The sequence below is a fragment of the Malaclemys terrapin genome, chromosome 24, assembly GCF_027887155.1.
Source record: "Malaclemys terrapin pileata isolate rMalTer1 chromosome 24, rMalTer1.hap1, whole genome shotgun sequence".
Taxonomy (NCBI): domain Eukaryota; kingdom Metazoa; phylum Chordata; order Testudines; family Emydidae; genus Malaclemys; species Malaclemys terrapin.
In genome coordinates, this window is record NC_071528.1 from 11,481,865 (window position 1) to 11,507,390 (window position 25,526).

At 59.2% G+C, this 25,526-nt stretch overlaps 1 protein-coding gene across 4 annotated transcripts; it reads right to left on the minus strand.

Moving 5' to 3' along the window:
- LOC128828754 (transducin-like enhancer protein 1) lies at nucleotides 1-25,526 on the minus strand. 4 transcript variants are annotated; one of them, XM_054013684.1, is made up of 21 exons: nucleotides 25,419-25,526; nucleotides 24,093-24,235; nucleotides 23,238-23,377; nucleotides 22,488-22,551; nucleotides 21,788-21,832; nucleotides 16,120-16,182; nucleotides 15,854-15,895; nucleotides 12,289-12,472; nucleotides 11,460-11,476; nucleotides 9,433-9,537; nucleotides 9,131-9,175; nucleotides 8,520-8,675; nucleotides 7,101-7,239; nucleotides 5,898-6,082; nucleotides 5,734-5,810; nucleotides 5,162-5,411; nucleotides 2,046-2,293; nucleotides 1,762-1,909; nucleotides 1,484-1,634; nucleotides 780-856; nucleotides 1-500 (listed from the first exon to the last, which is right to left on the minus strand). In XM_054013684.1, the coding sequence occupies exons 2-21, from the start codon at nucleotides 24,114-24,116 to the stop codon at nucleotides 393-395; spliced, it is 2,268 nt and encodes a 755-aa protein (XP_053869659.1). In that variant the 5' UTR covers nucleotides 24,117-24,235; nucleotides 25,419-25,526; the 3' UTR covers nucleotides 1-392. The 4 variants fall into 4 exon arrangements, with proteins under 4 accessions (XP_053869659.1, XP_053869656.1, XP_053869658.1 ...); XM_054013681.1 differs by having other exon boundaries at nucleotides 15,821-15,895; XM_054013683.1 differs by lacking the exon at nucleotides 25,419-25,526 and adding an exon at nucleotides 25,301-25,396 and having other exon boundaries at nucleotides 15,821-15,895.

Here is a 25,526-nt window from a genome sequence, read left to right on the forward strand (position 1 = left end):
GATTGTTCGGGTGTTTTTTTTTATTAAATACAACCTAGAAGCCAGACAGCCAGGGGGGGAGTGGCCACTTCCTTCCCAGCTCAGCCTGGAGCATTAAAAAGAAAAAAAAAAAGTCCCCCAGTGTTCAGATTAAAAACCCAAAAGAATGAGTGCGCCCAGGCTCTAGGCAGACGCTGTCCCTTCGGGCCGAGAGCGATTTCCTCACTGGAAGGGGGCGCTGGCTGGAACTCCAAGGGTCCCCCACTTTGCTCTTCTCTCCAGCTTTGCCGACACCCCCACTCCCTTCCAGGGGTTCTTTGGAAAATCACTGCTGTGGATGTTTGTCCATGGGGCAGAGGTGGCGGGCTGGGACAGACGCCCGGCCGGCCGGTTCCCCCACATCCAGCCACCTTTCAGTAAATGACCTCGTAAACCGTGGCCTTCTTGTCTCCCGAGCCGGTCACGATAAACTGGTCGTCGGTGGAGATGTCGCAGCTCAGGACCGAGGAGGATTCCTTCGACTGCAAGGAAGAGCGGGGAGAGGGGACGTAGCCAACCAGCTCATTTATAAGGCCGTGGAGTGGTGCAGTGATTTATACCAGCTGGCCTTGAACTACTTAGCACGGCCTCCAGGGAGACACTAGGCTGCGCTAGTTTAGAGAGCCGATTGTTTGAGGATAACGGATTAAGACAAATTTACTACTGGGCTAAAAAAAACCCTGGTCTCCTGCTGAGATGGCCTCTCACGCTGCTGCCCCTGGTTTAACCCCTTGCCGGGACAAGCCACCCCCTTTGCTCACCTGGAAGATGCTGGCTCCGTAGGGCGTCCTCCAGGCATTCAGCAGGTTGTCCTTCCCTGTGCTCACGAACCATTTACCTGCGGCAGAGTGTCAGCGCGTGAGCAGGACGGAGGGATGGGGCAAGTCTAGCTCAGGCCAAGTGTGTGACCCCGTCCCCAGGTGAGTCACAGGATAGCCCCAGGACAAAGAAGCGGGGGGGGGGGGGAGAGGAGGGGAGAATGTTTCCCCACCCCCTGCACGAAACCAGAGGCATGCACCAAAATTATACTCCAAAGCCAAATGAAGTGAAGGAAAAGGGATTGCTCTGACTCAGGCAGAGCAACCGGTGGATTGATGCCAGTGGAGAGCCAGGTGAGGCACTCTCATGCTTCAGGGAGTACCAGGCTCGCTGCAAAGGGTCAGGAAGGAAGGCTCCTCTGCTTCCTCCTACCCCCACTGCAGAGCTGCCTAGGTGCACAGTGCAGGAGGGGCTGTTCGCCTTCCCCTAGGGGCTCAGACATGGGACTCTGCTGGTAAGAGGGTCCCAGAGCAGAGGGGATATGGGGCTGGGGCAGGATAGCTCCCTCCCACTGCAGGTGGGACAGTGGCATGGCTCCAGCGACAGGACGCGGGCCTTCGCATGGAACCCTGGTACGAAGGGGTTCACAGCTCCGCTCAGCCCAGCCAGCCCACGCAGCAGGTTACGAGCGACCACACGTCCCTACCGCAGGAGGCGAATTTGAGGGAGAGGACACAGCTCTCATGGAGGTGGAGCTGGTACTTGTCCGGCTTGGCCACGTGCAGGATCTCCACGTTGCTGCTCTCCATGCCGACGGCCAGCCACTCCCCCGAGGGACAGTAACCCAGCGAGAAGATCTGGGGAGAAGGCAGAGTCAGGCCCCAGGAAACGGGTCCCTGCCCGGCTGGCTCTCTGGGGGAGGGGAGAGCACAGCGCCTCCCTCCACACCCGCTTGGGCTCTGCAGCGCCCCATCGCCCACCTACCTGGGAGCTGAAATCGTGCTGCTGCAGCTGGCGCCCCTCCCGCAGGTCCCAGCACCGCACCGTGTTATCCAGCCCCCCCGTCCACAGCTTGGTGCCATCGTTGGAGATATCGATGCAGCTGGCGCCGTCTGTGTGGCCCTGGAACTGCCTGGAGGGGAGAGCGCGGCCGTCAGGCACCTTCTGCAGATTCGGGTCCTGTGGCCAGGGGGCAGGCAGCACCTCCCACTCCAGCGCTAGCCAGCCGCACCGCATTGCAGCCCGGGAAGGCAAACCCCGGCGCTCACCTGACCAGAGTCTGGTTCTGCAGGTCCCACACCACGATGTTGCCGTCGCTGCAGCAGGAGAAGCAGACCTTGGCGTCGGGGCTGATGGCCAGGGCATAGCAGGCGGGCGCCGAGGAGGTCAGCTCCGCCTTGATGCGGGGGGTGGGCGCGGCCAGGTCCCAGATGGACAAGGTGCTGGCCTCCCCCCCCACGATGAGGCTGCGCCCGTCCGGGAGGAGCTTGCAGGAGCGGATGTAGTTGTCGCGGTTCTGGGGAAGGGAGAGGAGATGGAGCGGAGGGGTCAGCCAGGGCCAGTCGCGGCCTCCCATGGGAGAAACCCCAGCGGATGGGCCCGTGTGGGCGGTGGGAAGAGCCCTGCAGCCCACACCCTCTGGAGCTTGGCTTCCAGCAGCGAACACATGTGCCTGGGGGCCCAAAAGGGGGCCTTCACTTTATTAGCACGTGATTGTTCGTGCTTCATGCCCACAGCATCGGCTCTCCCCAGCAGCTGCTCAACAGACACGGCTGGTTCTGGCACATGAACAAGAGGAGCAACCATGCAAGAGCCTGTGGGATGGGGCTCCGGGCCAGAAGCAGATTAGTCAGGAGGGACACAGGCCCTTCTCCCAAGTGGGAAGGGTTAGTGATCAGGACACTGGAGTAGACCTGGATTCTATTCCCAGCTCTGCCACAGACTCCACATCTGACCTTGGTCAAGTCACATAGCCTCACCGTGCCTCAGTTTCCTCACCTGTAAAATGGTGACAGCAGCATTTCCCTGCCTCAAAGGTGGTCATAGATTTTTTAAGGCCAGAATGGGCCACTATGTTCATCTAGTCTAGCCTCCTTCCTAACACAGAACAGAGACCCTTACCCAATAATTTATGTACTACCTACAATTACTAAAATACAGATTTCCCCTCTCCTGAGTTTCCAATGCAGCTTGACGTGATCATGACTCATCCGCTTCCTTGTTTATGCATCAGTATCCTCAAGGTCAGCACAACTCCGGGAAGAAGATTTGTTACCAGACTGCTGCCTTAAGGCCAGCAGGAAAAGAGCGCTCTGGAATTTGTTGTTAGGGACATATTTGAAATCTAGTCAATGTTAAAAAGAGTTCCAGGTACTGTCCCTGCTTCAGTGGCCCCGGAATCCCATTTTCCAGGATGTCTCTCTCTCTCTCTCATTAAACAAGGGAATAAAGACCCCACAAGCAAAAGCAGAAACTGACTACGGCCCATCCTGCAAACACTTATGCAAGTGCTTAGCTTTAAGCACATGTGTGAGTATTTGCAGGACCAGGGCCTCAAGGACTATATCCAGGGGAACACAGTGAAACTGGTTACGCACATCGCTGGCAAAACAGACCGACTCATTTCCTGTCCGCAACAGTAATCAGTTCACCGTGTCCTTCTGACATCTCAGCAAGGGAATAGTGCGGCTACACTTTCATTCTCACCAGATCAGAATGAATCTGGACAGAGCTTTGAAAACCATGTGAACCCACCCCGATGCACAGGTCAAGCTGGGCCCTGTGTGTGTACCATAGTTGCGTGTGTTCACACAACACTGGGCTTGTGTGTGTTCCTCAGTTGGGGTGCATGCTACTGAAGAATTTTTTGCCCTTTGTACATGCACAGAAGCTTTTATCTAAGGATCCAAGAGTGCTTTATAATACCACCCAGCCCTTTTCATCCACCCAGCTTAAAGCACTTGACAAAAGGAGGTCAGTATCATCACCCGTTTTATAGATGGGGAAACTGAGGCATAGGGAGGCAGCGTGACTTGCCTGTGGTGACCCAGCAGGCTGGTGACAGAGCACGGAACAGACCCCAGCCCCGTCCCCAAGACCCAATCCAGTGCACAACGCACTAAAGCCATACTGCTTGATTCAAGGCCCAGCTCGCTAAGGAAGTAGGCTCAGTTATATTAGCTCCAATTTACAGATGGGTAAACTAAAGGCACAAACATCAAGTAATTTGTGCAAGGTTTAAAGGGAGGTGAAATTTGCGGGCAGGGTAAGACATGGAGCAGGGTTTAAATCTATGTCCCTTAATTTTTTTTAAACTGACTCATTGGGACACACAAATGCCTACATGCTACTGGCAGAGGATGAGATGCATTGACAGGGAGATACCAAGATATTCTGATTACGGGGGCCAGGGAAGCACCTAGACAGAAATACCCAGGCTGCTATCAGCCACCAGTGGTCACAAAATCGAAGTACCAAGTGGCAAAGCGGCTGAGGACAAATCCTCTTTGTGGAGTTTCTACTGAATTAACGTCCTGTCTGAAACTGTCGCATTAGCCCAGTGGCCACGCCCCACCCCAAAGGTGGCAGCCAGAAGCGATGGGATGAGGGGGAATATTCAGGCTAATCTGCAGACAACTTCCCATGTGTTTCTCTGGGTGGGAACTTTGCACCGAGGATCACTACACCTGCAGTTCACTGGGTCTCCGGGAGCACCTCCCTTACTCATCTCGGGGAGCTGCTTAAATACAAGATGCCCATCGAAATGCTTCCCTAAACCGGACACATCCATGTGCTCTCCATCTGCACCCACAAACACTGAAGGCTGCATCCACCCCAGCAGGGTCTGTCCCCCTCGAGGCTGCAGGGGAATTCCGAGGACATAAAGAACATAGAGACGCCAAACTGGGTCAGACCAATGGTCCATTTAATCCAGTACCAGAGCGTCAGGGGAGCGTGTCCAGAACAGGACAGCTGGAGTGATCCACCCCAGTCTTCCCCTCCTGGCCATCAGAGGTTTAGGGCTGACCCGAGCACGGGGTTGTATCCCTGGCCATCTTGGCTAATAGCCATTGATGGCCCTAACCTCCATGAACTTAACCGGGTTCAAAAAAGAACTAGATATTTGGCCAGAACAACATCCCCTGGCAGTGAGTTCCACAGGTTGATTGTGCATTGCACTTCCTTGCATTTGTATTAAACCTGCTGCCTACTAATTCCATCAGGTGACTCCTGGGTTGTGTGTGTTATGTGAAGGGGTAAACAACACTTCTCCAAATCACTTTCTCTACACCAGTCATGATTTTATAGATCTCTCATATCCCCTTTTTAAGCCGACTAATCCATTTCTGCTTCTCTTGCTCTGCCTTCCAACCCTTGCCCTTACCAGGCAGTCCAGCTGCGCCACGGGCGTCTTGGTCCCAGGCTGCCCCACGTCCCACACCTTCACGCAGCCCTTGCCCCCCGTGTAGACGTGCCGGGTGGAGTTGCTGATGGTGACGGCGCAGACCACCTCGCCGTGGGTCAGGGTGTGGAGCTGGCGGGCGTGCCGGGGGATGCCGGTGCCGATGAGGGCGTCGGGAGGGAAGGGGACCGGCTGCATCTGCCCGTCGGCGCTCACGTGGAAGGAGTAGGCGCTGGAGGGGGGAGGGAAGCATCAGCAAGACCCAGTCCCATGTGCAAACTGGGTCCGGTTCTCCCTCCACTCCCGGAGGGCACGTCACATTAATAAAAGCCCAGCATCAAACCCAACGCCTCCTCGAAGCCGGGGGGAGGGGGCTGGGGGTGATTTAAAGGAAAGGAGCCCGCTCAGCATCAGAGGCTGGTGGTTCTTTGCCATCCAATGCCAGGGCGATGCCCAACATGAAGAGGTGGCACACAAGGGGAACCCCCACCCCAGCTCAGCTGGCAGCCCCCTGCCAGAGGGGTCTCCCCCGCCCTGGCGTGTGCAGCACTTACGGTTTGCCCGAGGTCCCCGCCTGCATGCCGGCCGACAGCCCCGGGACACGCATGTGGCAGTGCGGGTCGTAGCCGACCTAGCCAAGCAGAGAAGAGAATTCCCTTCAGCCACCCGCAGGAGGAGGAGGCCAGCCGCCGTTCCCCCACCCCACCGGCGCACTCACCAGAGGGGAACGGCCGTAGCCGGCGGCTCCCACAGCCGCCGCTGCCCCGTTGAGCTGTGAGGACACCAGGTGCAGCCCTGCGTAGGCCCCAGCCCCGGCCATGTCGCCGTTGACGGAGGGGTGCGCCATGCCAAAGGCAGCCGGGTAGGAGCTCTGCATGGCCAGCGGGTTCCTCAGGCCCAGAGCTGCGAAAGGAGAAAGTCACAGGGATAGAGGAGCAGCAGCAGTCAGGACCCGGGGATGGGAGGGAGGAGCTCGGGGCCAAACCAAGCTATGGCGTGAACAGGCCCAACCGCATTGCGGTGCCTGGAGCGGCATCCGCTGGCCACACGCGGGGCTAGGCACGAGCATGGCCTTGCTCGGCGCCCGCTCTAGCCCAAGGGAGAGCGGAGCCACCAGCCAGGGGTTGCTCTGGCCACCTGCCGCAGAGAACGGTCCTGCCAGCTTCCGCCACCACCGTCTACAGGGGGCACAGGGAGCTGGCTCTCGCCGCCACACCTGTGCATCTCGACACCGAGCGACTCCCAGGTCAGTCCTGCTTCCCGACGGCCGGATCTGCTGATGCCGCTGGCTTTGAAGCCCTGCCTTTGGCAGAGAGGCGGCATCCCGCCAGGGGTGCGCGTGAGGTCGTTCGCGGATCCTTCCGCTGGGCGTCAGGCCTGGGCTCGCTCAAGCGCCCCCTGCACCCGGCAGGGCAGGCACCGTGCTCGAGGGGCACGGACAGGGGAGCTACCTTGCTGATCGTCGGATACCTGGCTCTGCCTTCGGCTGCTCCCCCAATTCAGCCCTCGTGCCCAGCGAGGCTTCAGCCCCGGCTCTAGGGCTGCCCCACGGCTTTGGGAGCGGATTGCTGGGTACCTGGAGCCAAGGTCTCATTCTCCCAGGACAAGGCCTCTTAGAGCCACCGGACTGGATATCGCAGAGGTGGAGGAGGAATCCCCATCACACCACTCCACCCTAGCTGGGGTGCCCTGTCCCAGCAGCCCGGCCAGGCTCCGGGTTAGCCAGGAACGGCCCATGGTGCCACCTCTCGAGACACGGGACGCATGAGACTGGGGTCTAGTCCCCTGTCCCAGGGCAGAGCCCAGTCTCCTGGGTCACCGCAACAGGCTGATTTGCATCCAAGTGCTGAGTGAACGCGTCTCACTGCCCCCTGCCCCACGGTCACTGTAACCTCCGGCCCCATCCCCAGCCTCCCGCTACCTAACGAATCCACCGAGGGCTTTGCCGCCCCCGGGCGGAACTGCTGGGTGACGCTGCTGCTACTGGAGCCTGGCACCGTGGCGTCTCCTTGGGAAGTCGGGGTGCTGGACTTCAAACCGGGAGTGGCGGCTTTCTCCACCTGCAAAGGAGAGAGTCGGACTCAAAACTCAGCCGCAGCAGCCTGGAAATCCCCCGCCCCCACGGGTGCCGCCTTCAGCCAGGGCTTTTTGGGCACCCCGGGCTCCAAACCCCTCTCGCCCACAGCTCCAAACTGGCAGCCATCCAAGCCTCTGATTTACTGCCTGGTTGGGAGCAGAGAGCCCAGCCTGGCTTCCTCCCCGGACCCCAAACACCGCTGTGAAATCGGGATGCTCCCTTGGGCACGAGAAGGGGGAGACGGAGGGCTCTGTAGGGCGCTTGGAAGCTGGTAAGCGGCACTTGGCAGAGGCCAGCTACATCCATGCCCCCCACGCACAGGAGCCTGGGGCTGTGGGGAGAAGGACCCTGCGACAGGCCAGCATACCCACCTCACCCAGGGCAGAGATCGCTGCCAGAGGCCGTCGCTAGGACGGTGGCTGCATGAGATGCCCAGGAAACACTGTCCTCCTCTCTCCCCCTGGAGCGGGCAGCCTGCATCTGCCCTTGCAATGCCCCGCGTGGCTGGTGGGGTGGACTCCTCTCCAGCAGAGCTCTCCTGGCGGGCTGCACACGGGGCTGGCGAGAGGCGGAACAGCTCCGCTCACGCCAGCAGGGGTACCAACCGCTCCGCTAGCCCGAGGCAGAGCGACCCAGCATGTTGCGCCGAGGATGCGGGCAACTCCTCCGAGCCAAGCCCGGCGTTTGCTCCTGCTGGCAATCAGTGAGGCGGCCACATGGGGCTGCTTTTACATGGTCACTTCCTGACCGTAATGCCCTGCCCTCTCCCGCCCCCCGGAGAGAAGGGGCAGCCCGTTTCATAGCCCTGACGTCTGAGCAAAGCCGGACCAGCTGTGCCCAGGACACGTCTGCGTTGCAAGGGGGGCAGCCCGCATGGGCATACTGGGGTTGCGCTAGCTTGCTAAACGGAGCGGAGGAGCTGCAGCAGCACCGAGGGCAGTGGGGGTCCGTGCCTACGGGCCCGGGCAGGACTGTGCCACTGCGGCCACGCTGCTATCGCTAGCCCGCTCAGAGCTAGCCTGGATACACCAACGCGTGCTGCCCTCGCAGGCCCCGATTCTGATCTCGCTCCCCCCCATGGGAAGCGGAGGCCAGGACGAAACCCGCAGGGCGGCACCAATGTGAGATCAGACTCGGGCTCAGCCTGGCCCTCCCTTTTCGTGACGAGGGGAGCGTGCTTCCTCCCCACGCCCTACTGCTCCCTGGATAGCAGGAAACCAGTGAACCCCAAACACAGCCCCCTCAACACACACACGCACGCACCGTGGGCTGGTCCTTGCTCCGGGATGGGGAGGTGCTGCTGGATGAGGCCAAGGAGGTGGGACTGAGCGGTACAGCCTCCTTCCGCTGCAACGGGACCTTGTCCACCCCGTTCTCGCGGGACGAGTACGAGTGGACGCTGTGCGGGGAGGAGGGGTCCTGTGGGACAGAGCGAGATCGACCGGCCTCAGGTGGGGGGCTCCGGCTGCTGATGGGTACAGGAGCCAGGCACCTCCCACAAAGCCAGCAGGGAACTCCATATAACAGCCAGAGGCAGGGTGAGCTAGCGGTTAGAGCAGGGCTGGGCCCCTGAACTCCTGGGTTCTGTTCCCAGCTCCGGGAAGGAGGGGGCCTCGCAGGTTAGAGCAGTGGGGAGAACTAGTCCAGACTCCTGGGTGCTCGTCCCAGCTCTCCAGGTCTAGCGATTCGAGCAGGACTCCTGGGTTCCACTTCCCACCTCGGCTACACAGTAGTGCGACCTTAACCTCTGAGGGCCAGTTTTGTCTTCAGTAACAGGGCCAGGCCCTGCCACAAGGAAGGTCTAGAGCCCACCAGACTGAGCCGCAGCCCATCTAAACGCCGAACCGAGCCAAGGCATGTTCCCAAGCACTGACCTCATCCACCACCAGGTTGTCCTCACTCTTGTCCGCATCGCTGCCCTGAAACGCAGAGAGAGGCGCGTTCACACCCAACAGCCGGCGCGGCCCCACGCACAGGGCGCTGCCCGGCTGGAGACGGGAACCAACGGGTCACGGCACCGCTTAGGCGGCGTCCCATGGAGGCCTGCTCACGGCTCGGCACACGCAAACCCAGCCTAGAAAAAGGAGCAGTAGAGGGGAGAGGCCCCCTACTACCTCCTGTGCCCCCCCGTCCCGGGAACACACCCCCACACCAGCAGCTGCAAAGAACCACTCACGTAGTCCGTGACGAAGTCCTTCTCCTCAGCCTTCCTCTTCTTGCTGTTGCTCAGGTACTCCGAGATGGCTCGCACCCGCTCCCCGTTGGGCAGCGCCAGGGAGCTCTGGGGAACGAGATGAGAAGCAGCTGTGTTATGAAGCTGAGACAGCCAGCCCAGGCTTAACTCCCCCCCACCCTCCCAGCAGGATGGACAGGGATAACGGCAGAGCCCTCTACCCTCCATCCCATGGTGCACAGGAGACACTCCCATGAGGCCTCTGCCTTAGGACAGCTGGACTCTGCTCTGCCCACGGGACACCTAAGCCACTTACCCCTCCCCTGGCTGCATCTCTCAAGCAGCACGGGATGAACTGAAGTGCCGTTCGCCTCCCCCACTCAGCAATGGGGGCAGAGCGTAAAGCCGGAAGGGGGATCCAGCCAGGAGGCGAACTCCTGACTCCGGAGCGTGCGCCTGCCCAGGGCGGCGGGAGCCTCTAGACCCAGCTGCCGGGCAGTCAACAGGCCCTCCCCCACCGGGACACGGCTCCTCCAGACCAAGCTTCGTTCCCAGCTCCAGTTCACAGCAGAAAGCAGGGTGGGGGCGGGGGCAGGGGCAAGAGACTGGGTCAGAAAGACACAGGAGTGAGCTGAGCTCCATGGCCCCCAGGGCTCCGCTGGCATTTTGCGGCCATTCCCCCCTTCCCCCCCGGTTCCCACTAGCCAGGAGGCTGGGGCCCCAGAGGTTTGCGCAGGGCAGCAGAGCAGGCTGGCTGTGGAGACACACACAGCAAGCTTTGCAATCTGGGAGATATCCCCCCGCCCCCAGATGTGGGTCCTCCCAAGCCTGCTGGACCAAATGTCGTCCTCTTTCCCCTACTGGCAGGTCTCCGGGCACCCCCGATTGGTGGGTAACAGGCTGCATTGCAGGAATGGCTCCAGTTCACCAGCTCGAACCCACAGCTCTGCCCTCAAGCCCAGGTCACGGTGCCCCCGGCTTTGGCCGTCCCGGACTCGGGCACCTGGCAAGCCAGCTGCTCCTGCCACTCCAGCTCCATCCTGCGTCTACAAGGCAGCTACCGGGGGCAGATGCAGCGCTCTAGGCTGGAAAGGTTCCCACTGGCAAGTCCCTGTCTGCTCTGTGTCAGCCAGGGGGGACAACTAGGGATGCGCTGGCAGAGAAAGGAAACCGCTCCCCGACTCCAATGTTAGCAGGAGCTAGGATTCCTGGCTTCCACTCCTTGTGTGACAGCCCCCTGCCTCAGTTTCCCCCTCACTCAACCAGGCATAAGCTTCACCGGCCGCCCACGCACCATGGGCTGCTGTGGATCCAAGACAGCCCTGGCATCAGAAGGCCGGTACCAGACCAACTGGAGTCAATGGGAACTGCACCCGGGGGGCTCAGCTGGGGCCCTACTCTCTGCACAGGGCATTGAGAGCTGCAGAAGGGGCGGGGGGAGCAGGTGTGGCAGGCGAAGGAAAAGGGAGATGAACCCAGCAGCCCACGATGGGGAAAGTCTGGATTGGCAGGGCCGGGCGGGCACAGAGGGAGGGCTGCCAGGGTCACAAGCTGCAGCAGCGTCAGCCCGAACAGGAAGATTTTGCCCAGCTCTAGCCCTAGACAAAAGGTGCGGACCCCACCCCCCAAAACTGCATTCCAAGGGGTGTGCCGCTTCCAGCCCCCATGGCGAGCTAGAGGGTGGGTTCATGCAAAGCCCCCCCTCTTCCCCCCATACGGGGGAGCCATGCACGGCCTCCCTCCCCGGGCAACACAGGGGGGGGAAGGAAAGAGATTCAATCCACCATGACCTTGGCCACCTGGCTGCCTGCCAGCTCCTTACCAGCTGCACGCAGCAAGGATGCTGCTTGAGGTTGTAACCCCTCTTCCGCCAGACCCGCAACTGCCTCCCCCGCCCCGACAGGAGGAAACCTCCCCCCCCCCACGGCTAAAAGGAAGCTTTTAAAACCCCCCCCCCACCCAATCTCCCTGGCCAAAGCCTTTCGCAGCTGGAAGGAAACAATAAGCGGAGGAGGAGGAGGAGTACTTACGGGACCCAGGTCTCGCTCTGTCTCCATGGCAACACGGATCAGCAGCAGGGCAAGAAAGGAAGAGAGAAGAGGGTGCTGCTTTCATCTCCGAGGCGCACCCCCCCAGCATGCACACGCTGTCCTGCCCCCCCCATTCCTCTCACAGGGAGGCAGCGTCTGCTGCCACCCACCTCTGCAGCTTGTGGACAGGACAGGCTGCTAAGCCGGTCCCCGAGACTGGCCCAGCATGTTACTGGGGCGCATGGTGTGGGAGGGGGGTCAGCTCCTTGCTGGGGGCATATCCTGCACCCTGCACCGCAGTGTCCACCCCGGGACAGAGCCCTCTGCCCCAAACCCAAGTGTTCGTTGCACCCCCTGCTAGCGGCTGGGGAGTTCCCCCAGTACGTAGCTCCAGGTGGAGGAGCCAGGCTGCAGCCTGAAATTGGCTGGAAAAGGCCCTCGCTGTAAGAGACCCCCTGCTGGCAAGGGCCTAAGGGAAACTCAGACCCCCTCCCCACCACCCAGCCTCTACCCAGAGGGCCAGATCCACCGATGCCCCGCCCCATGCCCAGTCGTGCTCAGTTATGACGGAGGCTGACTCTCTACCGTTCCCACCCGCAGCACTTCGCCCCGTCCAATCGCTAACCCCAGTGCAAGAGAGCAGGGTGCCCAGAGAGTCTGAGAACGCTCCGGCCAAGGCTGGCCGGGATGGGGCTTAACCCCAGGGCTCTGCTCCCCCTTGCCAGCCGTACCTCAGACTCCCTACTCTCTCTGGAGTTCACCATCTCGACACCTGGGCAGTCAGGGTCAAGTTTCCCTGCTCTCCCAACCCCCTACCCCCCAGCCCTACCTCTGTGCTCGCTGTCGTGAAGTCCCCTGTCGTCCTTCGGGAGGAGCTGGCCCTGAGCTCCCAGGGCCCCGGACAGAGCCAGCAGACCAGACGCTCCACCGATGCCGGGCTGCATGCCGGAGGGGTGAGAGGTCAGCGGGATGGGAGGGGCGTGGTGGGACAGGTGCTGCGCCTGGAGCTGATGCTGTGGAGAGAGAGCGCGGAAGGCCGGGCGGATGAGACGCCAGCGTCTGAGAGGAGGCGTCTGCTTTTCCCCACCCTGCCCTCAAGGGCCAGGCCAGCCTCGCTGACTCAAGGCTGAGACCCCGTGCAAGCCAGGATCTCCAAGAAGCTCACTCCATCTGGGAAGGAACCAGAGGTCGCTGCCCGACCGCGGTCAGACGGCAGTCTGTCCGGGGCCCAGAGGAAGTTTGCCTGGCCACTGCCGCCCATGTGGTACCTGCACTACGGACAGAGGACGTCAGTCTCCAGAGCTCTCAGTCCAGCCCCTGGCACCGGCGCTACATCCGCTTTAAGAAATAAAGGGAGAGGTCAGAACTACAGCGGCGGAAGGACATGAGTCTGGGCCTTCCCTGAAGAGGGCTCCCAGGTAACATCCCAGACAGGGGTCAAAATAACCTGCTTGCTTCCGCCGCAGCTGTCTTGGCTTCCCCCGGCCACCTAAGATATCACAAGCCAGGAGCCAGGCTGGGCTAGCAGCGCAATTCACCATACGCAACAATCCTCTGCTTCAGCCAACCACCACTTTCCCCCTTCCTTGGTCACAAGTGAGTTTTGGATGGCTACTGTTGAGAAGACGGTGGCAAAAAAACACTCTCTTCCCAATAGGGCCACTTGTCAATTTCGCTTGAAAACCAAAAAAATAAACCCCCAGCCCATCCCTTTCTCCAGCTGAGTCCCTAACAGCCCTTTATAAAGTCAATTACGATCCACTTTGCATTCTGCACACTTGACTGTCTACATTTCTCTCTGTGGGGCCAGAGGAGTCGGTTTCCCTCTTGTTTCGAGTCCTGTTTCATTTGCATTCTTAGGGCTGAAACACCCAGGTGGCAAACTACAGCAGGGAAAAGTCTCTGTTTACACTGCAACAGAAAGCTCGTCAGAGAAGCGCCTTGCTTGGCGTTCCTTTTTTATAAGGACGTTGTGGGGGTATTTGATTTTTTTTATTAAAAATCAATATGGAGTATGAATCCGGAGTCACAATATAGCTTGATTGTGTCCTCAACTAAAAATAGGCATGGAAGGGTCAGATTTTTGTTGGTAAACGTTATTGTCACAATATACACACACACATTTTCGATTAGTATTGCTGGAAACACAAACAGGCCACGTAAAAAGAATGCTCCTTGTGAACTCAGTGTTTGATTTGAGAGTTTTTCCATTTGTATATTTTGACACGTGAGGGGATGTTGGTAGTTTGTGTTTTAATGGTTATAAAGCTTTAACTTTTTGATTCTCAGCATCTACTGCCAATAAGTAAGTATTGGCTATTCCATCCATAATTTCCCACAATGGTGAAAATGTAAACGTATGTAAAAAAAGGAAAAAATGCTTTAAAAGAATTGAGGATATTCATCAAAATGATATATACAAATATTGAATTGAATTCTGCCAAGCCTTACTAAGAAGCGGTGATGTCTGTGGCGAAGTAACCCCACACAGACACACCAGCCCACACAATCCTCGGCACCCAAATCTATTGAGCAGTCGTAAAATAAATACACACATCAATTATCCAGCCCTGCCATGATCCAGCTCCATCATTTTTAATGTATTCCTCCTAAGCAGCGCTCCTCTGCCCCACCAAGGTATGCAAGCGCTAATACTCTTAGATCCTCATTTGGGAGAGCCTCTTCTCCCCACCCCCTCTTCTCCTGCATCATTTGTCCTGCTTCTGTCACATCCAGGTCTCTAAGCCTCCAACTCTCAGCTGCGTTCAGCCTTCCCATCGCAGCTTGTAAGAGCCAAGCTGCCAGCCCTCCCCGCCACAAGGATCCACAACGCTTCCTAGGCTTCTGTGCCGCACACTGGCCTCCGCGAACGCCACGTTTTGTTCCAGACGCTCTGCTCGGCGTCTCATGTCCCCAATCCTTGGCACGCCGTGCCAAATCCAATTACCCTGTTCCATTATCGTTTTCACGTCCCTACGTTTAAAGGCTCTCATAATCTGCTCATTAAGTACGGCTATGGAGCAAGTTGTCACCGCTCCTTTATTGGGCCCCGCTTCCTTCCTCCGGTTTTATTTCTGCCAGCGTCTCACATGCTTCCCCTCCGCTCTCGGCCCGAGGGCGGGATTATGCTTCCCTTATCCTCCCACCACTCAGTACAAAATCCGCCCCAAAGTCCCCGAGAGGGCTGGCTGCGTGTCCCCATCCATCCACCTGGCTGACACTGGCCTGACACAGACACAGCCATCCCAGTTCCCCCGGACACACATTCGCCAATTTTCAAGGGGGCTCGTCTCCACGCTCGTCACCCCACGTCCCTGACCAACAGGGCCGGCTCCAGCCACCAGCTTGCCAAGCGGGTGCTTGGGGTGGCCACTCCGGAGAGGGGCGGCACGTCCAGCTATTCGGCGGCAATTTGGCAGACGGTCCCTCACTCCCGCTCAGAGCAAAGGACCTCCCGCCGAGTTGCCGCCGCAGATCACGATTGCGGCTTTTTTTTTTTTTTTTTGCGCGCCGCTTGGGGCGGCAAAAACCCTGGAGTCGGCCCTACTGACCAATAGCTCTTCTCCGGCCTTCGACACCTCACACGGTTCCCCCACGGCCAAGAAGGGGGCAGCCCAACCTTAAGACAATTCTAGGGTCTGCGCCCGGTGGGGACTGAACGGGGTTGGGTTAACGCACTAGCCCGTCCGTACTGGAGAGGGGGCGGTTGATGCTCAGAGGGCATTTCCAGGGAATCTTTGGAGGCACGCATTTCGCTGGCATCTCAGGAAGACGAAGAGAAAGGACCCTGCCCTCCAGTGAATGGTGCCGACCACCCCCATCCTGCGTGCATGGTGCATCTCGCTGGCAGAACACAGGTGTGGAGGACCTATGGGGTACCTACAGCACCAGCCCTTTAAAAAACAACCGCCCCCCCCGCCCTGCCCAGGGTTCCCTGGAACTCGGAGACTCCGCTCCCCAGGGGGGCAGGGCAAATTTTAAAGGGCCAGGAACCTCAATAAAGCATCTTAGGATTCTAAGTTAGGGAAGCGGCTTCCCACCTTGCTGTTAGATGCCAGAGCTAGTGGAGTGCTCCCCTCCCCCATCCTCCCACTGAGCTCATTATGGGATAGAAGTCAGGCATCAGCCGAGGTCCCAGACAGCAGCCGCTCCGGCTAAAGTAGGACAATCCCCTCTCGGATGCTCCGAGCTGTGGGAGAGGCACCCCCCGGTGCCGAGAGAGCCTGCTACTGGGGGACATGGACCCCGCCTCGGACCGGCCAAGAGCCCCTCCCCACGGCCCTGGGGGGGGCAGGAGACCGAGTTAAACCCCGGGAGGGGCGGTACACACTGTGGCCAGCAGCGGGGGACGGTCCACATACCCCGATTGCCGCGTTCAACTCTGCCATAGTCACCTGCTTGGCTCGCTCCACTGCCTGGACCACTTGCTGCTGATGCTGGGAGTAGACAAAAAAAAAATCCTCTGGTCACCTTTAAAAAGGCAGGGAAAGGAAATGGCATGACCTGACCCTCCCCCACCCGCAGGCGGAGGTGCCTGGCTTGCCCAGTGGTTGAGAATACAGCCTGGGATGTTCGAAGCCGTGGCTGGAGCCAGGCCCGCCCAGGCAGCCTGTACGAGCGCACGCACCCCCTGCCCGCAGAGGCAACAGGTCCACCTCACCTCCTGGGACAGGAATGGGATGAGCTGGGCACAGATGACGTTGAGCCGCTTGGCGATCTCCGTCTGGAAGGAGAAAACACGCAAACGTCAGCGGCACCTTTGAGCTGCTCCTGTTGCACTTCCGTTCCCGCACAGGCTCGGGCCCCTGGGCAGGGCTCACCACAGCGTGCAGAGACCTTCAAGAAACACCCCCCACTTTCCTGCCAAGGGCTGCCTGTTGGCCAAGCCTCCAAGCCAAGAGTGAGCCAGAGCTAGGAGACGCTGTGCCCACTAGAGAGCCCAGGAGGAGGAGCACAAACCCGTGTCCTGACCCTATTCTAAAGCAGGGGTTACCTTCCGCCTCTAGAATCCCACTGCAGCCACCACACTTAAGCCCTGTTGTGCACCATCCAAAGCTTCGAGCGTGTCACGTGTGGATCCCCTCACTGCCAATGCAGAACGGCTGGTGCTAAGCAGTTACCATGTCCCATCCCAGATTTGGCTGCATTTCAAACCGAATTACACACAGATGGGTTCTCCCAGCGCCAACGAGCTCTCACATACACATACACACACACACACACACACACACACACACACACACACCACCCGCAGCTCCGTCTCTCCCCTCCCTGGAGAGGTAGGTAGGTATCACCCCTGTTTACTGAGGGCAAAACAGAGAGTGCAGAGCAGGACCGTAACTGACTCACACGATCCCTGTGACAGAGCTGCGAAAAGAACCCCGGAGTTCTAGCCCCGCAAGTCCCTCCACGGCCTCTTCTGCTGTCAATGTGCATGCGTGACGCCCCACGCTCCCCATTTAGCGTTACGGGGGGTGAGGGGGACAGCTTATGCAGCCACCACTCGATACAGCAGAAGCCAGTGCCACGTGTGGATTCTCCCGCTCAGTGGAGCGAGCGGAGAGCCACGAGCCGGACAAGCGTGCAGGCTGCCAGGGCTCGTTTCCTCCTCGGAAAGGGGGAGTCTTGGGGGAGGCAGGCCGTCAGCTCTCTGGGGCAGGGCCCGTTGTTGGTGTAATGCCTGGCGCAGAGGGGAGCTGCTCCAGAACCGGGGCTCCCGGATGCTGCTGCAAGCCAAATACACACTAGTTCCCACCCCTGCAGGAAAGAGGACTAATGCTCCCCTGTTCCTGTGCATTCTCCCCACCCACCATCCCCTGGTAGCAGATACTGCCACTCCCCAGAAGCCACTGACAAGTCAAAGCCCGTCTGGACGGAGAATGTGACGCCCAAGCAAGCTCTTCATTCATTGCTGCGTCCACGGCCCCCCAGGGTAAGAGAGACACTTATCTGCTTAATACCCAGCTCTGCACCCTCCCTTGATAGCCACTCTGTCCTGCGGGCTCCTTCCAATCCAGGTCCTCTAGACCCAGCAGGAGTCCTGCCGCCCAGCTACAATGAATGGGGGAAGGCAGAGGAACCCCACCCTGAAAGGGCACCGTGTGATCCAGAGAACACCTGGAGGGGACGGGGGTGGGGGGAAGGGGTCCTTACTGCAAGGGACGCCACTCAGCTTCCCTGGGAAACCAAGCAACAGTCACCCCTGGAGAGGTGAGGAACAGAGCCCCCTGCACCCCAAGGCTGATCCAAGCCAGTCCCTGCAGACTCAGCCCACTCCATGTTCAGCGCTCCTCCGGCCTCAGCAGCTCTAAGTGCACGGGGCGGGAAGCCCACTGCATCTCAGAAGCCAGATCCGAGCATCCAGACCAGGTGCGGACAGGCCTGCTATGTCCCACCCCAGAGAAAGCTTCCCCCAGCCCCTTAGTGCAACCTTCTCCCCATGACAGATAGCTAATGAGCCATGCAACACCAAATTTCGGTGATAGCATCCTGCCCCCTCCCCACCAACCTCCCCCTCAGTGTCCTGTCAAGATGCCCACCCCCAAACGTCTCCTCTCCCCACCAGAAATAGTTCTCCAGCCCTGCCGAGTGCTAATTGATGCTCTCGGTGGTTTGCCAGGAAGCCCTGGAGAGGTGCTCTCGTTACAGCTGCTGTTTTTCTGCAACACTTGAGTGCCACAAGCAATCAGAAGGCCTGAACGCAGGAAGAGAGCAAGGGAGGGAGAGGAAAAGAGGTGGAGAGAGGACAGCACTGCACTTCAATCAATGCCCCGAGCTACCAAGCTGGGCAAGGCCAGACAAAGACTCCCCCGCCAACGTTCCAGCTTCAAGCAGCTGAAGAAAGCAGTGAATTAAAGAGACAGGGATCCCCTCAAACACAGGGGGGAAGCCAGGCTGGGGTGACCCTCACAGCCCCCACCCCACGAATCAGCTGGGGGGAGGGAATTCCAACTGAGGAACCCCTTCCTGGGGCTGGTTCATTCACACTGCCCTGAGGCCTCTCTCTAGCACGACCCAGTTGTGGGGGAAGGGAAGGGTACCTGGCACCCCAACTCTCACCGGCTTTGGGCCCCAAGCAGCTCTGCTCGTCCCAACGCTGGAGTGAAGGCAGCTGCTTCTAAGAAGCCACCCCAAGCAGGGCAGGAGGCAAACAGCCTCTGGATTTGCCTCCCAAATCAAGAGACTTGCAGGGCTGTGGTGGGGGCATATGCCCGAGAAAAATGACCCACTACAGCCTACTCAGAGCACGCCGGGCAGGATTTGAGCAGACAGAGAAGGGAACATCAGACCCACCCACAGGTGGCCAAAAAAGGGTCCCCACATCTGCAGCCATCGCACACGGGACGCACCTGGGGGAGTCACATGGGCCCGAAGAGATGCTCGGTACCTCCCCCTTTATCGCTATCTAATGGGGTGACCCTCATTCGAGCCATGTGCCGAGGGGGGCTACCGAAGATCAGACAGAGGCCGCGTAGCCTAGCAGATAGGGCACCAGATTGGGAGTCAGGCCAGCGACCTGGGAAAGTCACCTCCCCTCTCTGGACCTCCATTTAGACTGCAAGCTCTTCTGGGGAGGGCCTTTTTGTGTCTGTCCGGCATCTAGCACAGTGCAGCCGTGATCTCAGCTGGAGCCTGTAAATCTAATGATCCCGTCCTAGATCTCTCTCTCTCACCCACGAACAACAAAGCCAAGAGCCATGTGCTCTCTGCATTCCCCCCCCCAGCACTAAAAAGGAAACAGCCACTCCCCTCCCCTGATACACACTAGCCCCCAGAAAAAAAATTTTTGGCAGCAGGTAGTTTCTGGGAAGGATTTAGCCATCTCCTGGGGCCAGCAGTGATGGATTCTCCTTCCTAATGCACTGATGGGCAGCCAGCTCCTCAGGGAACGCTGCCTCCAATTCGCTCGCGCTCGTTAATGTGCAATTTACTGGCACTTTAACGCTCTCAGCATGAAAAATGATCATGCTGTTTTCAGGGCTTTTTCTCCCCCCCCCCAATCTCCTTCGCTCGCTATTTTGGGTAGAAAAGTCCAAATCCAGGCAGATTTGAGGGTTTTTCCTGGTACAAATAACATGCCAAAAATATCATCTCGCCGGGATCTGCCTGCAGCTTCTCCCGCCTGGACCACGGCAGGGTTTATAGTGTTACACGCAGCAGCCATTAGAAGAAAATCTAGCTTCTCCAGCCGCAGTGCAATGACTCCCCTGTTGAATGCTTAGGGACCAGGGCTTCCTTCCCAGTCCGGGAGCCGGCCAGAGAGAAGAAAGCCATTCCAACAGAGCTTGGCCCGCTCACCCCCTGGCCTCTTCAAAGCTCTGACACAAGAAAGCGGCGCACTCCGGAGTCACACGACACGAGGGAGAAACCAGGCAGCCTGGGGAGAAGTGACAGGGCTTAACTAGAGCGTTGCGCCCGGTACTGAAGAGTGGCCAGGGTTAAAAGGGATGGGATGGGTCAGTTGAGAGCTGGCGGGATACAGGGCCTTTTGACCGGGTCGCCGGTTCGAAGTCAGCCAGAGGACAGCAGCGGCGGCGAATCCCAGCACGCGATGGCGACGCCAGAAGAAGCGGATCGCCTTCGGCTCGTTCCGAACGGATGCCTGTAGCCATCACAGCCCATAGCAGCCACCCGCTGGGCGCTCGAGACAACGGGGTTTTGGGATCCTTCTCTGAGCTTACTGAGAGCAGGGCGGGCGACCCGGCTCAGCGAGACACGCGTTGGGTGGACTCTTCCTTGGCCGGACCATTCAGCCGCTTGTCCTTTTTATTAACGAGACTCCTTATTGAGCATTAAGTTAACGACGCGCTCTTTATGCCAGCAGCTAGCGGCGTGCGATAAAGCAAAATAAAATAGGGCTTGTGCGGGTTGGCAGAGGCAGCGGGCTGGGGGGGAGGGGAGAGCAGGCAAGGGGCCCAGGGCATTAGGTTGCCTGCTGGGGGGGTGGGGTGGGAACGGGGACAAGACCCAGACTAAGGCTCCACTTGCAGCGACGAGCCAGCCGTGCAAAGGAGAGGTCCCATCTCCCCGCAGCACCGATAACCTGCGGCCTTCGGCGCGGGCAGCTCCCATTTCTCACACGAGGGCCATTGGCTGTCAGAGCGCAGACTTACGGGCCCTCGTTAAAAGTGCAGACAGCACGCTGGCAGGCGGCCAGCGGCACCTGGAATCGGCAGTAAATACTGCTGTCTGCGCGGCGCTGCGAGTGAGCAGCCAGATGAAATTGGGGGGGGGGGGGGCGCGGAGAGCAGAGCTGTGTCCGTTTCCCTTCGGCTCTCAGTCTCCTACTCCGGGGAGGGAGGGGGGGGCGCGTGAGTCCACCGGGCTGGGGGGATGAGGCGGAAGGGATGTGCCTGGTGAAGGCACACGCTGCTAGACTCCTGTGTAGCCTCTTTAAAAATAGATGAGAAGAAACCTTCTGTCTCAGAGCAGCTGGTAACCCAGTGTGCAGTGCAGCGGGGGGAGGGGGAGAAAAGCCTGACGGCTGGAGTCCCCTCCCCACACCCACCTCTGCTCCCGCGCGGGCTCCCTGATACAGAAGCCGTGTGGCCACTGCGGGTGGCAGGGCAGATCTGGCAGCAGTGGGAGAAGATCCAACACTTGGCCCTTCCTGGGCATCACAGGGCCTCAGGCCACTTGCCAGGTCCCCAGGCAGCCCCGGCGTAGTCGCTCAACGGAGCTCACCAAAAGGCTGGTCACGAATTATCTGGCAGCTTCCACCCCGGCTCGCAGAGCCCAGTTCTCACCCGTCTTCCATTCATTGGCTGAGCGCCCAAGGGCTGCCTGGCTTAGCTCAGGGGTCCCACGGCACCAGGTCCCCGGACTGGGCCAGCGGGACGGCAGCGAATGTCAAAGCCCGCCTCCCACAAGTGCTTGAGCGCGCAGGCCTGAAGCCCATCTTCCCCGCATGCTCACTGGGCTTCCCCAGCACCGGGCAAAGGCTCACAGGAAGCCCCTGCCGCAGGGGCGCACGAAGACCACCTCTGTCGGCCAGAACTATCCCCGGATCGCAGGGGGGAGGCGACACTGAGGGACCACCCCAAGGGCACTAGGCAAGTCAGTAGCAGAGCTGGAAATGGAATCCTCCACTCTAACTCCGCGATAGCGGCTCTTGTCTTTTTCCATAGTGGGGGGCTGCCCCCCCCCCATCCCATGTAACATGGGAAAGACCGGGTGGAACCCACGCCCCAAGCTGTGTTTTGCATAAGGAGAAAAGCGACAGAGTTGGGTTTATCTGGGACGGGGATGGGCTACAAAGCAGGAAGGGTGAGCCCACCAGGGGCTACCACAGACAGCTGGCAGGAAGACCAGGCCTGCCAGAGACTCACCTGTTTGTGCATTTCGATGTTCAGGCCGTAGGACATTTCATAGTACTGCAAGGGAAAGAACACGCCGTCACTAAGGGAGATGCAAGGCTAACGGGCAAACCACCCACTGCAAAGTCCTCTCCAGCACAGGCGTGCGAGGTCAGCCTGACCCCGAATTCCTGCATTATCGGGACCTGCTGGGATCAGAAGATACTGCCCCAAATCTCTCTGCCAGGAGCAGGGCGAGCTCTCCCACGCACCCCACCCAATGGAACAGAGAAACAATACAGCAACCAGGACGCTGTCTTCAAACACAGGCCCCACGTTCTAGGCAATTTCTCTTCCAGCAGAGAGGAGAGAGATGGAAAAGGGAAACTAATGAGCAGATTCCAACCCCTTCCCCTCCCAACTCCAGGAATAAGAGCAGAAATGGGGCTGTACCTGCCTGTCAATTCCCACCCCTCCCCACACAGCTTGGGGCCCAGTAAATCATCAGACCAGTGCTCCCTTCCACCCCCTCCGGCAGCAATAACATGCCGCTGAAAGCCACCAAGGCAGAGCTCAGCTGCACTCATCTCATGAGTGAGCTCACCCAGCCAGATCTCTAGGGGCAGACGCAGCAGCCCAAACATAAACCGGGAGCCAAGGAAACCCAACCCGGTTCGTCTTTCGCTCGCTCCGAACGCTGGGAAAGGGGAGCGCCACCCCGCACCCCACTCACCATGACATAATGTCGCTGGATTTCGGTTTTTTCTGTTGCCAGTTTTTCACATTCTAACTTCAAGCTGTAAAAATAAAGCGCGAGAGAGAGACCCCCATCCACCGCCCCCCACCGAGAGAACAAGGATTAGTCGGCAGCACAGAAGCATAAAGCTTGCATTTAAGACTCATGCAAAACTTTGGTCTGCCAACCCCTAGCCCAGAAAAAGAGCCACTGGGCAGAATCCATTCAGTCCCATCTGCCAAGAGGTAGGGAACTGGAAAAGGAGGTGGGAGGGGGGGGATTCAGGCAGGCGCACAGGAAGGTGTGTGTGTCATGGGCTTCCGTGCTCCAAGGAAACAGGTTGCAGGAAGTTTGAATGTTCCCTCATCTGCTTTCCAAATGTAGCAAGCTACAGAGCAGGGGCGGGGGAAGGGGGTGCATTTAGGGTTTGCTTAGACTGGCAAGAGAACAGGCAGGAATCTGGACCCAGATTACCAGACATGCAGGGGGAAAGCCCAGGCCCACGTTGGGATAGAGCCGAAAGCACAGGAGCTGAGCAGCGCTGCCCAAGAAGAGCGTTTCAAGGAACCGAGGTGGCTTCTTACACTCTTGCTGCACGTATGGCTCAGTGCCCGTGCCGGCGTGGCGTGCCACTTCCCGCCCACCTAGACCCAATGCCCAGCGTGGAGATAGAGGAGCGTTTTGTTGCCAGCCCAGTTAAAGTGGCACCGCTTCTCGCTGGCGCGGTGGGGCTTGGCAGCGCGTTACCTGTGGTATTGGTTTTGCAGGAACTGGAATTCCTCCTTGATCCGGTCCAAGGTCTCCGGGTAGGTCAGTTTCAGGGACTGAGGGGTCGTGGAAACCGTGCTGGCAGCTGCCGAAGCCACGGCGGGTGCCTGGAGATGAGCCTACGGCGGAGGGCATGGAATGAAGAGGATAGTCACCGCAACATGGCCGTGCTATTCACGCAGCCTGCAAGAACCAGGCTCTTGGGAGGGGGGACAACGACTGCAGAAGCCCCAGTCCCAATTCCTGGTGCCACCAGCCCCACACCTGGCTCTGTCACAAGGGAGAGACAGACAGCAGGCACTCGCGGGAAGGGGACAGCTGAGGGAGAATGGACACAAAGGAAATCAGCTCCTCGAAGGGCGAGCCTTTGCCACCTTTGGTCCCAGCTTGACAGCCAGGGTTTAATAGCGAAGCTGGAGAACACCAGCACTAAGACGAACGCAGGACGTACCGTCGGAGGGGTATAAAACCAAGCTCCAACTAAGCGCTCGTGCATACGCAGAAGTTGCGCCAGTTTTAAGCTGATTTAGCTAAATCAGCGCAACCCTCCTGTGTAAACCCTGGTCATTCAGTTTATCTTAGACCCTCTTCCTAAGAGAGACCAGAATAAGAGCGTCCACACCGCCTTTCGCACCGGTTTAAATTCACACTTTAAGCTATACCAGCGAGGGACTCTCACGCAAAGGCAGAAGCACAGATACTTGCAAAAACCGCTTCCTCCCTCTCCTAGGTGGGGCAATCCAGACAGAGCGGCCTGCAGGGATGCGGGTCAAGGAACAGCCCAATGCTGCTCCAAACAGGGCCGTGGGAACGGAGTCTAACCGGGGCACTCACCGGGGGGCGGTTTTGCGGGAACATCTTTGGAGCGAAGCAGGCCTGCAATCCCAGCTTTATCTCACTCCACCACTCCGGTCACGGGATCCTCTCTCAGGGCCCAGGCCCAAGGAAGCCGGCCAGCTCCAGCACGGCTACGGACTCTGAAAGAGAGACAGGGACAGTCATGTTCCAGCCAAGGAAACTCAAAGGAGGAGAATCCTCTTCATTCCTTCCCTGCCAAACCCCCGCCACCACCAGTCCTACTACAGCCGGCCACAGAGCCATTGCTTCTCATCTTCCCCCATCCCGTGGGAGGAGAAGGTGAGATCCAACCAAGAAATGCTTCTTAAATTTCAAGAGGAAGGTCTCTGCCTTACACACCCCTTCTTCATGCATCCCAGTACAACAGTGCCCTCAACCAGAGATGCCTTCCTCAGCCCCCAACAAATATCTCACCCATAGTTTGAATCTAGGCCCCATTGGCCCACTCTTCAACACGCCCACACTCATTCAGCCACAAACTCTCAGGATTCAGCTCACCCAGATCTAAATTCCAACTCCACCAACTCAGACGGTCCTCGCCCAGCTCTGTCATTAAGAACCCACCTGCCACTCTGCACCCCAAGCACCTGGCTGGCCCCCCATCACTGAAGTAGCTAGGCCCACCGGGAACAGCTCTCGTGGTTCCCTATGCATCCCCTATGTCCCATCTATGCACCTCGCCTGCAAGCACCTCTGCCAGCCCTGCGCAGGGGACAAACTCAACCCTCTTCATGTGGGTAAGGCCCTGGACACGGACTGCAGGGCACCCCCAGCAACGCCTCTCCCTAGCTCAGATCCACGCACCACCGCCACGCGCACATGTCCATGCACGGCCACGGGCAGGCAAGGAATACACCCCCCCATCCTTGCAGGATCCCCTGCTCCTAAAGCAAAAACCCAGCAACCCGATCCAGTGATGCCCCAGGCATCCTCCCTCGAGCGCCCCCTCCACGGCTACCCTAGACGATAGCCCCCACTTACGGCCACCCCAGAAAAAGCTCTTCACCCCCGCCTTGCACCCCAGAAAGCTCACTGGCGAGCCAGCAAGCACCCCCTCCCTTGCACCTCCAAAGAGTGCCCCCCCCAGCTGCTCCCGCCCCCAAGTGCCCCCAACTCTGTCTCCTGAGAACGTGCCCCAACTGCCCCCATCCTTTGCCCCCCCCCCAGCAAATGCCCCCACTCACCAGCTCCCCCCCACCTCCATCCAAACAATGGGCCCTGCCCCTCCGCAGCAGGTAGAGCCCGGCGGGCAGGGAGCGGCCCCCGCCGCCCAGCTCCAGCTCCCGCCCCCGGGGGACTCACCGGGCGGCTGCACCCAGCGCGGAGGGGGCGGCCGGAGTCGGGGGCTGCCCGCGCGCTCGCTCCCGGCCGGCCTCGGCCCCCGCCCGCTCCGCCGCGGCGGCAGCAGCA

What these genes read in the sequence shown, in the direction of transcription:
- LOC128828754 (XM_054013681.1), bottom strand. Translation starts at nt 24,116, where the DNA reads ATGTTCCCGCAAAACCGCCCCCCG. An exon ending in ACATCGAAATGCACAAACAG is followed by an intron (nt 16,183 to 21,787) that starts GTGAGTCTCTGG and finishes TTCTCCTTCCAG; the next exon opens with ACGGAGATCGCCAAGCGGCT. An exon ending in AGCACGATTTCAGCTCCCAG is followed by an intron (nt 1,635 to 1,761) that starts GTAGGTGGGCGA and finishes CCTTCTCCCCAG; the next exon opens with ATCTTCTCGCTGGGTTACTG.